The sequence below is a fragment of the Anarhichas minor genome, unplaced genomic scaffold (assembly GCF_050575085.1).
Source record: "Anarhichas minor isolate MPS153535 unplaced genomic scaffold, ASM5057508v1 ptg000088l, whole genome shotgun sequence".
Classification (NCBI taxonomy): Eukaryota; Metazoa; Chordata; class Actinopteri; order Perciformes; family Anarhichadidae; genus Anarhichas; species Anarhichas minor.
Window position 1 is genome coordinate 117,470 of NW_027466534.1, and position 15,069 is coordinate 132,538.

General features: G+C 41.1%; 2 protein-coding genes across 3 annotated transcripts; one reads left to right on the forward strand and one right to left on the reverse strand.

Moving 5' to 3' along the window:
* Positions 1-213: 213 nt before the first annotated feature.
* Positions 214-3,061, forward strand: tex12 (testis expressed 12). Of its 2 annotated transcripts, none has more exons than XM_076082003.1 (5): positions 214-348; positions 947-1,030; positions 1,448-1,556; positions 1,866-1,917; positions 2,716-3,061. In XM_076082003.1, the coding sequence occupies exons 2-5, from the start codon at positions 980-982 to the stop codon at positions 2,858-2,860; spliced, it is 357 nt and encodes a 118-aa protein (XP_075938118.1). In that variant the 5' UTR covers positions 214-348; positions 947-979; the 3' UTR covers positions 2,861-3,061. The 2 variants fall into 2 exon arrangements, with proteins under 2 accessions (XP_075938118.1, XP_075938119.1); XM_076082004.1 differs by having other exon boundaries at positions 1,472-1,556.
* Positions 3,062-3,994: 933 nt separating this feature from the next.
* Positions 3,995-7,990, reverse strand: bco2b (beta-carotene oxygenase 2b). The gene is made up of 10 exons (XM_076082011.1): positions 7,786-7,990; positions 7,377-7,492; positions 7,089-7,191; positions 6,876-7,004; positions 6,422-6,582; positions 6,163-6,330; positions 5,371-5,505; positions 5,055-5,237; positions 4,860-4,970; positions 3,995-4,111 (listed from the first exon to the last, which is right to left on the reverse strand). Exons 1-10 carry the CDS (start codon positions 7,973-7,975, stop codon positions 3,995-3,997), a joined length of 1,413 nt encoding a protein of 470 aa, XP_075938126.1. The 5' UTR covers positions 7,976-7,990.
* Positions 7,991-15,069: the final 7,079 nt, after the last annotated feature.

Sequence of the window (15,069 nt, forward strand, 5' to 3'; positions counted from 1 at the left end):
ATAAAACGTGTTAATCCACATGTGAGAGTGTACAAATAAGGTGTGTATGATGAGTATTTATTTTTAAAATAAAAGCTGAATGAATGTCTTATCCTACAGAGACATACACTTGTTCTTCAATACCTTAGAAATATATTTATAGAAATATCTTTTCCCCCTTTAACATGCAGAGCTATGCAAGCGGAATTTACGAGGACCCTTGAATGTAGCATTTGCCGTTATTTTGACCTAAAGTAAAAAAAAATCGATAATCACCTGATGAGTGAAAATATTTAGTTATGAAATAACAGTTAACAGTTAATCTGTTCAATGATCATATGAAACATTCAACTCTTCAACTCACACCGTGTAAGTAGAGGTTAGCTTTATACATCCTGGTTCATATGTAGCTAACAGCTAACATTAGCTAATAGCTAACATTAGCTAACAGCTAACATTAGCTAACCTAAGCTTGTTGTTGACTAGTGTTTATTAAACTAAAGACATTTTAGCTGCAGTTAGTTCTCACCTGCGTTATTTATTTGAGCTGGTGATGGTGTTCACTTTATTCAGAACTGGTTAAATGTTATTTCTGCTTCTCGATTTGTTTTCAAGTATAGTTTATAGTTTGTTAAGCTAAAGTTAACAGCTGGCTAAGCTACGTTAGCTGAGTTCTGAGCTAACTAAGCTAAGTTAAACTATAATTAACAGCTAACTAAACTAAGTTAAACTATAATAAACAGCTAGCTAACTAAGCTAAGTTAAACTATGATTAATAGCTAACTAAGCTAAGCTAAGTTAAACTATGATTAACAGCTAACTAAGCTAAGCTAAGTTAAACTATGATTAACAGCTAGCTAAGCTAAGTTAGCTTACATTAGCTCTCTGTGGTTGTATTGTGAGACAAATAAACCTTTGTGATTAACGAACTACCAGTAATTTAAATGTCTTATTTTCACATTTGCAGAAACATTACGTCAGAATAAAAGAAACAGTGTCGATGGCAGAAAAAACGATTCCACTAATATTGAACAAGAGGCCAGCGAACAAGGTAAGAAAAGCTTTCCTGAGGAAAACTATTCATTTTCAAATGATATACTTTTTATTTTAGTAGTTTAGAAGTATGTGGGAATGTGTGCCAGAGTCCCTCTAATTAATACAAAAATATTTATAATAATTAAAGTATTTTTTGTGCTGGATTAGATTTTTAGATTCTAGTGCTGCAACTAACAATTATTTTAATTGTTGATTAATCTGTAGGTTATTTTCTTGATTAATCTAAAAATGGTTTGATCTATAAAACGTCAGTTTACTGTCACAGAAGAGTAGAGAAACTAGTAAATATTACCCAATCAATCAATTATATAAAATGTTAGGGATTCATTGAATGATAAGACGACTAACTGATTAATGGTTGCAGCACGTACTTAATGTTTTAATGCAGCCAGTCTCTCCCTCATTGTAATAGACAGAATGTACTCCTGCCAATCAGGACAAGTCTCCACTAAAGAAGAGAAAGTCTCTCTCTACGCCGTCCCCTGTGGAGTCAGCAGATGTGTTCGAGGCAGCAGCTGCAGGTCTGATGTACACTTTACTGCCAGTCACACAGAATACGGTTGTATTGGGAAATTACAACTGTTTTCTTAATGTAATAAAAAGAAAAGAAAGCAAACAGGAAGTTAGAGTTCAGTGAGCCATCAACTAAAGAGGAAGAGGAAATGTGAACAGTGTTTTGTAAACAACTTCTGTGAATTGAAAAGCGTGGTTCAACAGTGCATTAAAGTCGTCGTTGTTCACACTGTTCACAGACCACATTAAATAATTGGGTGTTCAGCTGTTTTAAATCTGCAGCATCCCTGCTGTTGTTTTGCTCTTCTCTGTTACAGATGCAACTAGAGACGTCAGCATGCTGTTTTCTAAATTTGCTGAAGTGTTAAGGTCGGTCGTATTTCAACAACTAGTTTAGATTTTTACAAAGTTGTGATCCGTAGTCGCTCGGTGTACTCGTGATTGTCTGTTATAGTGAAACGCTTGAGAAAACTGTGCTCACAGAAGTCAAAAGTTATCTTAACGAACGACAAAGTTAATAGAGAGGATATGAGCGAAACTACAGATATGGATTGCACAGTTTGCCACAAGGCGGATTAAAATCAAAATCAAAAGGAGATTAACGTTGAACCCGGTCATGAAACATTCAGACTGTTCTCACACGGCGGTTGTAGCTATTTCCTGCTACGCTGTAGATATCAACCTGTGTGTAATCCACGTAATCATGAACCAGGAAGTATGAAGACCACAAAAATGTGTCCAACAAAGACCGTTGTTTGTTCCCCGTGTGAAACTAGAAGTCTACGTTGATTTATTACTTAGATAATCACACTTCAGTAGTTATTTTAACCCAAAACACAATCTTTTCCTTAACCTAACAAGGACGTTTTGTTACCTAAACATAACTACGTTGTTTTCTGTAAAGACAGAAGTTTATTTTGAAAAGACTGCATTCATGTACGGAGCAGAAATCGACTCGTGTTGCTGGACTTTTAGGAAAACACAAAATATGTGGAGGAACTTTCTTCGTAAGATATCATAGCAGCCGTTTTATGAGGACACGTTGGAAACATCCGAGGTCCCAGAGGATGAACCCTGATGACTTTTTTCATTTAAGTGCCATAAACAATTGACACACACACACACACACACACTTGTCTTGAAGTCCTTGTTTGTGGTTGTTTGCAGTGAGATAGCTGCAGCAGACAGCGACCAGATGAAGGAGCTGGAGAGCATTCTGACCGAAGCTCAAAACCTCGAGTCGTATCTGAAAGAGAACAAGAAGCATCTGAGACAAACGTTGTCTCAGATCTTTGACAAGCTGCATGAATAGCTCATCTATTGTTCCACAGTTCATATTACCTAATAAGAGACACTAATATATGTTAACTGTTATGAGTTTTAGTAAAGAAAAACTGCTTTTGAATTGAGTATTTTTTTTAAAACAAGTACATTTTGTGATTATTTCTTCCGTAAGCAGAAATGTTTGTATTACTGTTTATAAAGAATTAAAGTGCCCATGAAGTAAGACAGACTTCTACATGTTGTCATTGTTTAAAGCTACACACCCACCAAATATAAAACACAAAGAGAAGGAATTAAATAGAAACGCTAAGAGTTGTCACACTTCCACGTCTCTTTTCACACTTCTCGTGTGTTTCTAAGCAGAGGGAGCATGTGCACCACGCTCAGTTTCATAAACATATAGACGAAAACAATTCATGAGAAATATTTACAACTTGTAATAATTATTGATTTCAGTGACTGAAATGTCCAGTTTCTATAGAATAATGTGAGTATGTATAGTATTCCAATTACATCGATACAATATTAATATTTTACACTGGAAAGTTTATCTGTACTTGTGTTATATAATATCTACCTTCAGTTAACAAGCACACATTTTATATATATTTATATATATAATTATTACTACAAGGAGAAAAGAATGAATGCACATAGACGGGATGTTTAAGTGAAGTTTTGTTTATTTAATGTTTCATGTCATGCATTTAAAAATGTACATTTTAACCCGAATCATACACAAGTCATTCATTAATCATTCATCTGTATCAACATCTTCTTTCTCCAACATGTGGGCACTGAAGCTATACATTCTCTTTATCAGCTCCCCGTTCGTGCGAAACAGAACGCAATAAAGATTCGCTACTTTTTTCTGTCCTTTAAAATATATTTATTGCAATATTCTCTATTTCAGCAGCCCTCATCTTAACACGTATTTAAATTACAATGTTCAAAACAACAGTTTATAAGTATACAAAGAACAACGTACATCTTCAATAACACAGTTACAATATGAATAAACTCTTCTTTATACATTCATGTCTGCGAAGTAAAAGAAAAGTCTGCTAAATGACCTCTAGAACAACTCTTGAGACAGACGATATTTACATAGTTCATAACTTTTCTTTCCAATCCGTGTTTTTTAACTTGGGATTCCGCACGTTTACGCCGTGGCGTGGAACGTGCCGTGGAACCCGTAGGGGATGTTGACGGGCACCGCGGCTCGGCCCAGCTCCTCAAACGTCCTGGCATCTAAAACCAGCAGGAACGTGCTCTTGTCCTGGAAAAGAATTCAGATTTTACATCACTATTCATATATTTGAGCATTAAAAAGCTCACTCTCAAATCACCACAATTTCCTCCCGACTGATTGTGTTGAACCAACAGTGAGCTCAGAGGAAAATGTGGGGATTTTGGATCCTCGTAACAAAATCATCTGTATGTCTTTAAGGGTGTATAGAGGCGAAGTCCCGCCCCATGAGTGACAAAACAATATGTACGATAGTCAACGGCGAAAGACGAGTTTTTAATTGTGCCATGACTTAATTTAAAAGATGATTTGGCTCGTTAAGAAAGTCTCAGTTTGGAGTAGTAACGTTTAGTTTTGTGTGAAATCGCTCAGTGAGCTTCACACAATGTACGACCACCAACATGGCCGTTAGCTTGGCTTGTTTGCTAGCTAGCTAGCTTAGCTATGTTCCAAATGTAGCGTTATCTCAGCTGAACAAGACCCGTTGTTGTTGTGTGAGAACTTCGCTTAAGCCACTTTTGGGTGTTTATTCTGTCTAATTACGTAATTTTTACTTTCTTTACGTGCAAAAATGATCTTTTGAATTGACAAACATCATATGTGTCTTTCGTGGCACAATTCAAACGGGATAAAAAAAATATTTGTTTCTCGCCATCAAAAATAATCGACCGTAAAAGGGGCGGGGCTTGTGATTAAAAAGCCAGTCTAAACGTGTAAGCGTTGTTGCCGTTACGAAATGAGAAATTGATGTACATATTTTTGTCTGAGCACGACCAACCTTATTGGGTGTGATGACCACGGACATGACGACGCCATCGTCCTCCTCTGTGGCATTAGGGGACGGTACGAAGACCGGCTCGGAGGGATAAAGACCGGGTTCTTCCCACACCTGTGAGAAAATACGGGGGGTTTACATCTGAAAACCTGTAACATCTGTAACATATATCGACGAGAGATATAAAATCAAACTCACCTTCATGTGTTTCCCGTTGAGGTCCATCTTGATCAGCGTGTCTCCTACAAGATGTCTGAAGCCACAGCCGTAGAAGTAGCGGTAGCGGTGGGTGTTGTACTTGCCGTAGTTGATCTGAGGGAACTCCAGACCTCCATATTGATTCAGATCCTCACCGTGGAGGTCCTCGTGGGTACAGAAGACCTGTAGGGAGGGAAAACATAGCACTTTAACCGTGGTGAAATTACATCAAAGGTCATTTGAAATAAGATGAAATGGTTGGGAAGAAATATACGTTTCCTGTCTTTCTAACCATTAAATCCCATTGGCTGCCTACCTTCTTCTTGCCGATTCTTATGGAAGTGGCCGTGCTGCCGGGCGGGTTCAGGTTTCTGCCGTAGCCCGTCTCTTGGTCCACATTGAGAGGCAGAATGAAGCGCCGTGGGAAGACTCGACACAAGGTGTTATACACCTGATGGGGAAATAGGAACATCTTTTTTAGCCTCAACAAAGCCAACTTTATGTTCATTCCAAAACCAAAAAGCAACCAAAGCACTTCACCTACAGAGTAACTAAACCCCCTAAACCACCTTCCTTAAGATGAAAACTGATGTATATGTGTATATTAGTAGTGTTGTTGATGGATTCTGGTCCTAATCTTGGCATTTTAGAGCAAAGTATTTGAATTCAACTGTTACACGGAGGCAACTTTCGTCACCAATCAGCTCCCTCTTCCTATAAAGCTAACAGCTCCTCTGTAGACTGTGGAGAGAGAAGTATTAACCGCTTTCATGAACGGTGAATTAAAATCAGTAAAGTCAAATACAACCTAACGTTTGGACAAACCGTGGAAGCATGGATTGTACAACTTGTAGGTTATGGCAACGGCGGGCCGAGATGGAAGCTAAGCTAACCCAGCTAGGACCTGAGGCTACTCCACTACCCAGCATGCTACTGGGTAGGATGTAAGACCTGGATCCATAGTGGTCCAGGATCAAGCTGCACTTGAGGGGCGGACAGCAGTGTTTGTTGTGTTACAAATGAGCTACAACAGAATTTCGTTGTGCATCCCTGTGCTGCATAATGACACTAAACGATCCTTGAGTCCTTTACTTATTGACCTGCTTACCTCATCGAGGTCTTCTCCAGACTTGCGCAGGTTTTGAACGTTGTAGTTGTTGATCGCCTGGCCGTCATCTGAAGCGCACATGTCTAAGACCAAGAAGCCGTTCTCCTCGTACGCGTTTATCTGGTGGAACGTCGACAGCGGCTTGGCGAGGTACTGGACGGAGCTCACCTGAAACACGGGGATTGGAAAACAGAAGGATTAGAGCGTGGCGAATAGACCTCGGGGGGAGAACTCAAAAGGTCCACATTGGGAGACTCACCACTCCGGTCTGCTTGTTGATCAGGTGGAAGATGGTGTTGAACTTCGGGTCCCAGAATACGCCGTCGCTGATGCTTTTCCCCCTCAGCTTTCCGGTCACAATCTTCAACAGGTCCATCTTTATGGGCTGCTCAATGAACACCACGTAGTTCTCGGACATCGCTATAAAGGATTTAGAAGATTATATTAGTTTCTTTACTCAAAACTCTGGAAAGGATGATTCAGTTGTAATTGCCGTTGTGGACGTGGAGCCAACACATAGGTCTTTCATTCCTAAAATCTAAATCTGTTAACCTCTATTAATAACTATTACCAAACAGAAACTGTGAAAACATGCTCCTCAAATAGAAAGATTTGCTGTAAAGTGAACACTGTGGATGCTCACAGGAACACACACCTGAATCTACCTTAAACGGCTCTAAAGCTTTCATTCAAACACTTATTTTTGGGCTCACCGAAGCTGTGGTAGTAGGACGGTTTGCTCTTGTCCACCGAGGGAATCGAACACAGCACCGTGGCTCCCTCCAGGGTGTCCTGTGCGGTCGTCTTGGTCGGCGGCACTCTGATGATGTTGTAGGTCGCTCCTGTCGAGATAGAATCAGTGTCTGTTTGTACATTGAAGACGATACAACAGACATGTTCGGGTGTTTTTTGTCCTTTTGACGTACCTTTAACTCCGTATGAGTTCCCCATGTTGTACGTCGTTCCATCGGGCTCGGTGTGAGGGTGTGCGGTCGCTCCGTTCACTGCGATGAATTTGCTCCAGTCCACCTAATAGGTACAAATACACGAGCGCAAATACTTTAACTCTTTTACTTCTATTTCATGGTTTTATCCAGCAGCTTTATCGTACAACAGTGACCGTGATATAAGCATGTAGGTCAATAAAACGGACCTACAGATTGTGACTCTGTAGGTTTATCAGCTACAACCAGCGTTGAAAACCACGGTGTTACCTTTTTAGTGGTCTCCAGGGTCTCGGGGTCCACCTTGTGCATGATGTTGGTCTCTGTGCTGACGTAATAATCGCCTTTGTAGGTCACAAAGCTGACGTTGGCGTTATCTGTGGACTCTAGAGGGGGGGGGGAAGAAGAAGCAAAAAGTTGACTACAGCCGGGACAACCACAACAATAACTCTTTTTTATTTTTTTACTTTCGTATCTTTTTTTTACTTAAAAAAAAAAAGTCACTTTCTTTTTTTCAAATTAAACAACAAAGACTTTCTTGGAATGTTGACCCGGCATCAACACATCAACTCATATATCCTGAATAAAAAATAAATAACAATAACTCTTAAGGTTGCATTCAAATATCCGCTGCTTTAAAAGTTTGTGTTCATGCGGTTTGATAGTAACAATGACTCACTTGGTAATTCAAATCTGGACAGGAAGCGCTGGAAGAAGTTCTTGCAGGGGTCCGGCAAGTTGACCGTGCCGAACTCCGACACCGCGATGCGGTTGTGCTCCTTGTTGGCCTTGAAGCTGTCGCTGGACAGGAAGCGGCTCTTGTAGGTCACCTGTCCGCCGGATATCTTGAACTGGTGCAGGAGAGCCATGCCGTCGAACCAGTGGTTGAACCTGAGCACGTCGGAGGGCGGGAAAAAAGGAAAAGTCAGCTTCTGGGACGCAGTCAACGCGTGTTTTATTTGAAAAGAGGCATCGAGAAGATATACTCACTTGTGGTTTCCGATCTCGAACTTCCCGGGCCCGTTTCTCAAGAAGCTTCCTTCGATCCATTCGGGGATCTTGCCGGTGATGTTGGTGCCGATGGCCTCGGGGGTGTCCTCCACCGAGCTCACGATCTTCTCGATGCACGGCAGGCCGTGCACATCCGTGAAGTGGTTGATGTTCTTCCTTGACTTGGATTTCATGAGTGCTACAGAAAGAAAAGTCACATTTTCAGAACGAGACAATAATTGATGAGAAGTATAAATAGTTTTTGCAGAATGAGATGTTTACCTGGAGCATTGTTCCGGTGTGTGATGGTGTCCATGGCTGCAGCTCTGTCTCTCTCTGGGTGTGAAGTCCTTCTCCAGCACCGCCTCAGCTTTATACTGTCCTCCGCCTGTGACCCCCCTCCCCTTAGAAATCAGCCAGATAAGTTGATTTCATGCTTATATAATCCTCTACAAACAGAAGTACGTTGTAATCACAAGATGATACAAGTAACTTATTCACAGAGATAATTACTTGATCTAAATTTAAGTGCTCCTTCTATTTTTAAGCCCAACCAGGACGTTTTTCCTAAAGCTAATTTTAGTTTGTGTTGTGTTATAACATCCCGACACAAAAGACACTTTCAATTGAAACACGTTAGTTTAAAGTTCAGTGGCACGCAAAAAATAACAGATGTGTGTCCATGTACACGAATCACCAGATAACGTTTTCTCATTTAGCCACTTGTTAGCAACCGCCTCTTATAAAGACACCTGAAAGCTTTCTGAAGTCACAGCACGGGTATTTACTGACGTGTTTCATGTCGTAGAACTAAATGTTCAACATCTCTTGAGCTTGAGTTCACCACAGACCTTATTTCAGGCATTTAACCTAAAACACAATCAACAAACACACACTGACGAGAACTGTGAGTGTAACAGTGCCGACTCATCTCCGGGTTTAGGACCTATTCCTCTATAAGCGGATGATTGATATGACATTATTTTCTTTATTTCTGCATATAACCATCTGATTGACATGTGTATATTTGTATATGTATGTATATGTCATTAGTTTCCAGGAGAAAAATTACTATTTTGAACCCGTCATAGATTTAAATGTGCAAGCAGCACCAGCTTCAGGTAGCCAGAGGAGAGCAGACGGGCAATCTGCATTGCCAATCCAAGTGAAGCCCAGACCAGATCATTTTCATCATATTTCCTCTTTTTTTTCCCAGTCTGATGCTCACTCTCGTTTCCTCTTTTTTCACCTTGACCTTGACAAGGTGAAAAAAGTTTGGACACCCCTGTGATAAAATAACAATAATGTCAGGAAGTAAAGTAAATTTTTTTATCAACCTGACAAAATTACGTTCTTGTGGAAAGAAAAGAAAAGGCAACACTGTAGCTTCTTTACATTCTAATACAATGTAGCTTCTTTACATTCTATGTAAAGAAGCTACATTGTATAGAATGATTCTATTGAAGTTACTCCTTTTTAAAATGTTTTAGACGAGTCACTAATCACTTTAAAATAGTGATTATAGCTGATTTAACTTACAAACATGAGATTGATCTTCTCATGTCACTCTCTTTATACAATGATATAAATTCATCCCCGTTTTATTGATATCTTACGAAAGATTACTCCTCACTTTTCGTGCGTTTTTCCTGCAAAAGTCCAGCAACATGAGTCTGTTTTCGCTTGTTACATGCATACTGTCTTTTCAAAATAAACTTCCATCTTCACAGGAAACAACTAAGGTTTAGTCCTATGTGCTGCCGATTTGTCTGTGCTATCCCTTCCTCCTTTTCGGTCTCCTCCGTCTCATCTTTCCCTGACTCCGGCTCGATTTCTTCTCCCGGTCTCTCCCCAACGCACCTCTCCCTTCCTCTCGCCTCCGATTCTCTCTCTCTCTCTCTCTCTCTCTCTCTCTCTCTCTCTCTCTCTCTGTCCCTCTCCCTCTCTCTCTCTCTCTGTCCCTCTCTCTCTCTGTCCCTCTCTCTCTCTCTCTGTCTCTCTCTCTCTCTCTCTCTCTCTCTCTCTCTCTCTCTCTCCTCTATATGAACCAGTCTCAGTGTAGTCCTGATCCTCTATATGAACCAGTCTCAGTGTAGTCCTGATCCTCTATATGAACCAGTCTCAGTGTAGTCCTGATCCTCTATATGAACCAGTCTCAGTGTAGTCCTGATCCTCTATATGAACCAGTCTCAGTGTAGTCCTGATCCTCTATATGAACCAGTCTCAGTGTAGTCCTGATCCTCTATATGAACCAGTCTCAGTGTAGTCCTGATCCTCTATATGAACCAGTCTCAGTGTAGTCCTGATCCTCTATATGAACCAGACTCAGTGTAGTCCTGATCCTCTATATGAACCAGTCTCAGTGTAGTCCTGATCCTCTATATGAACCAGTCTCAGTGTAGTCCTGATCCTCTATATGAACCAGTCTCAGTGTAGTCCTGATCCTCTATATGAACCAGACTCAGTATAGTCCTGATCCTCTATATGAACCAGTCTCAGTGTAGTCCTGATCCTCTATATGAACCAGACTCAGTGTAGTCCTGATCCTCTATATGAACCAGTCTCAGTGTAGTCCTGATCCTCTATATGAACCAGACTCAGTATAGTCCTGATCCTCTATATGAACCAGTCTCAGTATAGTCCTGATCCTCTATATGAACCAGTCTCAGTGTAGTCCTGATCCTCTATATGAACCAGACTCAGTGTAGTCCTGATCCTCTATATGAACCAGTCTCAGTGTAGTCCTGATCCTCTATATGAACCAGACTCAGTATAGTCCTGATCCTCTATATGAACCAGTCTCAGTATAGTCCTGATCCTCTATATGAACCAGTCTCAGTGTAGTCCTGATCCTCTATATGAACCAGTCTCAGTGTAGTCCTGATCCTCTATATGAACCAGTCTCAGTATAGTCCTGATCCTCTATATGAACCAGTCTCAGTGTAGTCCTGATCCTCTATATGAACCAGTCTCAGTATAGTCCTGATCCTCTATATGAACCAGTCTCAGTGTAGTCCTGATCCTCTATATGAACCAGTCTCAGTGTAGTCCTGATCCTCTACATGAACCAGTCTCAGTGTAGTCCTGATCCTCTACATGAACCAGTCTCAGTGTAGTCCTGATCCTCTACATGAACCAGTCTCAGTGTAGTCCTGATCCTCTATATGAACCAGACTCAGTATAGTCCTGAATCCTGTTGCAGTAAAGATGAGATAAAGAGAACACGTTAAGAACTAAATAATCTATACAAGCAATTTAGATTCAGTTAACTGATCCACCTTTCAGTGCCCGACAGGAACCATAGAGTTCCCCACACCCCTTTATGAGTGGTACACGCTGTACAGTGGGACAAACAGAACTATTCATTCAGCCAGAGCTCTACTCCCCTAAAGGCTAAGCCCAGATAAGGGACATAAAAGGCTTTAGTTGTTCCAGAAATAAACGTTTGCAAAAGCAAAGATAAAAACAAGTTGTGTACTTCTACAGATGATTCAGTCACACTTGATAATAAGGGTAAAGATAATATTAACGTGGTCTTTTGTTAATGCTGATGCTGCATTAATTCATGCATTCCATGATGAGCTAAGCATCACTGACAACAAGGTCTCAAAGGTCCCAGACATATAGGTCAGGTTGACGGCGGAATCTAAATTGCTCATATAGATTATTTAGTTGTTAACGTGTTCTCTTTATCTCATCTTTACTGCAACGGGATTAAACACTATTTGATCACTGAATGACAATTCTTTGATGCAATTTACTGGTTTATTTAACTTTTTTGTTGTTGTTGTTTTGTTTTATAATGTCTGTTATTTGTGCTTTTATGTCGTTAAACTTTTACGCTGCCATCTTGGCCTGGACCCCCCCTTTTGGGAATGAGAATAATAATTATATAAAATAAAAGTACACATTGTCTAAAAGCTGAAAGAGCTTCATCAGCACTCTCTTTGTGTTATCTGGACCACCGGGTGAAACACGGGCCAGTGAGTCCTCCACAGGGCAGGAGGAGAGACGCTCTGTGATCATCAGTAGAATCAGTAGAATCAGTCTGTTGTGTTGAACAAAGAGGGAAGTAATGCAGAAGATATCTCAGCAAAGATCTCACATCTTGTCCATGATTATTGTTTAGTCACATTTCATTGTGCTGCTGATACTTCCAAAACCGATTACTGTAAAATATACTTTAATGAAATATAACATTAGCACTAGAGTCCCTTTAGAAAATCTCTAATTTTACTGCTAAATTCATGATACATGCATTAATTCATGCATTATCTCATCATTCAATAGTTAAGCGTTACTTAAAGTTACTGTGAGGATCTTTCATGTTGTGTTGATTCTGTCGCCCCCTGTGGACTAAAGTGGTAGTGTCTCTGAGCACCAGACTCTTTAGAAAACCTCTCATGTTACTGCAGCAGGGTCTGACAGTCTGCTCCTCTCAGTCCTGGTTCTGGTTCTCCCGTGCCTCCCTTCCCTCCAGCGGGTCCAGCAATACGTCCTGGGTCTCCAGCAGAGAGGAGAAGCTCTGCTCCTGGAGGAGGAGGAGGAGGAGGAGGAGACGCTGCTGCTGCCGGGAGCTGAGCTCTCCTCTTCCCGCCGGAGCTCTGGATCTGGGTCTGTCCACGGTGGACCGGTCTCTGCTAGAGGATCTGGGTCTGTCCACGGTGGACCGGTCTCTGCTGGAGCATCTGGGTCTGTCCACGGTGGACCGGTCTCTGCTGGAGGACCTGGGTCTGTCCACGGTGGACCGGTCTCTGCTGGAGGCCCCGCTGGTTCACCTGCGTCCTCAAACAGCACTTTAACTCTAGAATGAGCTCCTAAAGGGATTTTCCCCACTTAATCAGTGATCATGTCATCTGGGACATTCCCACAGAAACAACTCATGTGGGGAATCAAACTTATTAAAGGAGCACAACTGGGCCAGTTTAATGGTCTCTACTGGTAAAACTGTGTTGTGTCAACACTGGAGCTTCACCCCAATAATCTCCTTCTGTGGATGCATTTCATTTCTGGCTTCATAAGAAAGAGGAAATGTGAACGTGAACTACTGTATCGCAGTAAATCATTCTCAGACTTTTATGGAACACCGTTCGTATCAAAGCAGGTTTATTTCTGCTGCATTGACTTGTGTTCCCAATTGGTCCGCTCTATTTCAGGACAGTTTGACCGCATAAATTCCCACTTTGGGGCTAAAGAACAAGAGTGGCTTGTGAATCAGAGGCCCCGAGGTGCTTACAGAGTTACTTGGTGAAAAGGAAAAGTTACTTTATGTGAGGCTTTATGCTGGTATAAAGAAATCTCCTTGATCCAATTATACAAGGGGCGGCTGTGGCTCAGAGGCAGAAGATCGGCGGTTTGATTCCCGCCCACATGTTGAGATGATTCCTTGTTGCCACAGCGTTTGTTTTGGTCAGTGGTTGGATGTGTGGATCCGGTTTAGATGCCGCTCCTTCAACGCGATGCTTCGGTTTCCTTTGTTGCAATAAAAAAAAAATGATATTACCAAAAAACCCAAATTTTAAATTCGATGTGCCGATCCATTTATTTAGTCAAAGTATCACAAAAGTAGCCCGGATTGTCCAAAATACACCATCACCCTGACCCGCGGTCTACACTTAAATAACGCCACAAGCTCGCCAACATAGAAATGGCTTCAACAATACCGAACCCCAACTTTGCTCCAGAAGGCTGTGTGATCCGAGCTTTATGGTCTGTTTAGAGTCAAATAGAAGACTTGAAACTAGAGATTGAGACCATAAACTCATGTTTACAATGTTTACTGAGGTAATAAATCAAGAGAGAAGTAGATTCATTTTCTCATAGACTTCTATACAACCAGAGGAGTCGCCCCCTGGTGGACACTAGAGAGAATGCAGCTTTAAGACGCTTTGGCTTCAGGTTGCTATTTGGTGAATGAGCCTTTAGATCCTGATGAGCAGCCATCAGTGTATGAATATGTGTGAATTTCAATATGAAGTATAAATGGCCAATAGGAGTACACAGCATTGGCTCCTGTAGTCAAAAACATATTGGAAAAAACTGCTTTTAATTATTGTGAACATTGAGCCTGGATCGAGTTGAACGCTCTAGTTTCTTTGGGCACATTTGTTAAATGAATTTGATGTTGAGGTTTGTGATTCCATAATGTGTTTGAACGTATTATTGTGGCAATTGATCATAGTTGGTTGGTGTTTTTGAGATTTAATAAACATTGTATGTGTAATCCTCTTAAGTAAATAACTTTTGCTATTGGAACAGTGAAGCAGAAAACAGAAGGGACAGTTCCTTCCGCTTGCTCCGGCACATCGTATTTCATAATAATGACGAAGCCTCCGGGCGACACTCCACAAAGATCCACTCACACAGACGTCACGACAAAGGGACACTTTGTTCCTCTTCTAAATATAACGTCTTAACCTCAGTGTTTCACATACTGATGTAATCGGAGTGCAGCTGTGGGCTGAGGTGTGGTGTGTCTGTGTACAGCTGCCGTTATCTTTAAACTCACATTCACCTCCAGGGTGCAAAGGCTTCTCCCACCAGGGTTAACATGCTGTTATATCTCAACAGGTGCCGGTGAGCCGAGTGTCAAAGCGTGGGATCGGTTCGCTCCAATGAACCGGCGTCATGGTAAATGTATTCACTGGTGCTGGGCAACGATTACAATTTTTAATTGCGGTTAATCACATGATTTGTTTGCGATTAATCGCGATTAATCTCATTGTTATGGCAAAGTTCAATAATGAATTCAAAAGTAGTGTATTTCGCACTTTTATTTTGAAAGTACTGCTATATAAACAAAAGTGCAACAACATTTGGTTTAAACACTTTAAACACATCAGGTGCTTGTTAGCAGCAGTGTTCTCTTCACACAGCAGCAGTTCTATCTCTTCACTATCTGTGCTCAGTGTGTGACTGTGTGTGAAACGTTCCACTGCTGTGCAACAGGAACAACATGTTTCAGCACGTTTCA

Excerpts from the sequence above, each read along its gene's own strand:
- tex12 (XM_076082003.1), top strand. The coding sequence starts at position 980 with ATGGCAGAAAAAACGATTCCACTAATATTGAACAAGAGGCCAGCGAAC. Across the intron at positions 1,031-1,447 it reads ACAAGAGGCCAGCGAACAAG|ACAGAATGTACTCCTGCCAA; the intron begins GTAAGAAAAGCT and ends TCATTGTAATAG. Across the intron at positions 1,557-1,865 it reads GTTCGAGGCAGCAGCTGCAG|ATGCAACTAGAGACGTCAGC; the intron begins GTCTGATGTACA and ends TCTCTGTTACAG.
- bco2b (XM_076082011.1), bottom strand. The coding sequence starts at position 7,975 with ATGGCTCTCCTGCACCAGTTCAAGATATCCGGCGGACAGGTGACCTAC. Across the intron at positions 6,583-6,875 it reads GTCCTACTACCACAGCTTCG|CGATGTCCGAGAACTACGTG; the intron begins GTGAGCCCAAAA and ends AATCCTTTATAG. Across the intron at positions 5,506-6,162 it reads CTGGAGAAGACCTCGATGAG|GTGTATAACACCTTGTGTCG; the intron begins GTAAGCAGGTCA and ends TTTCCCCATCAG.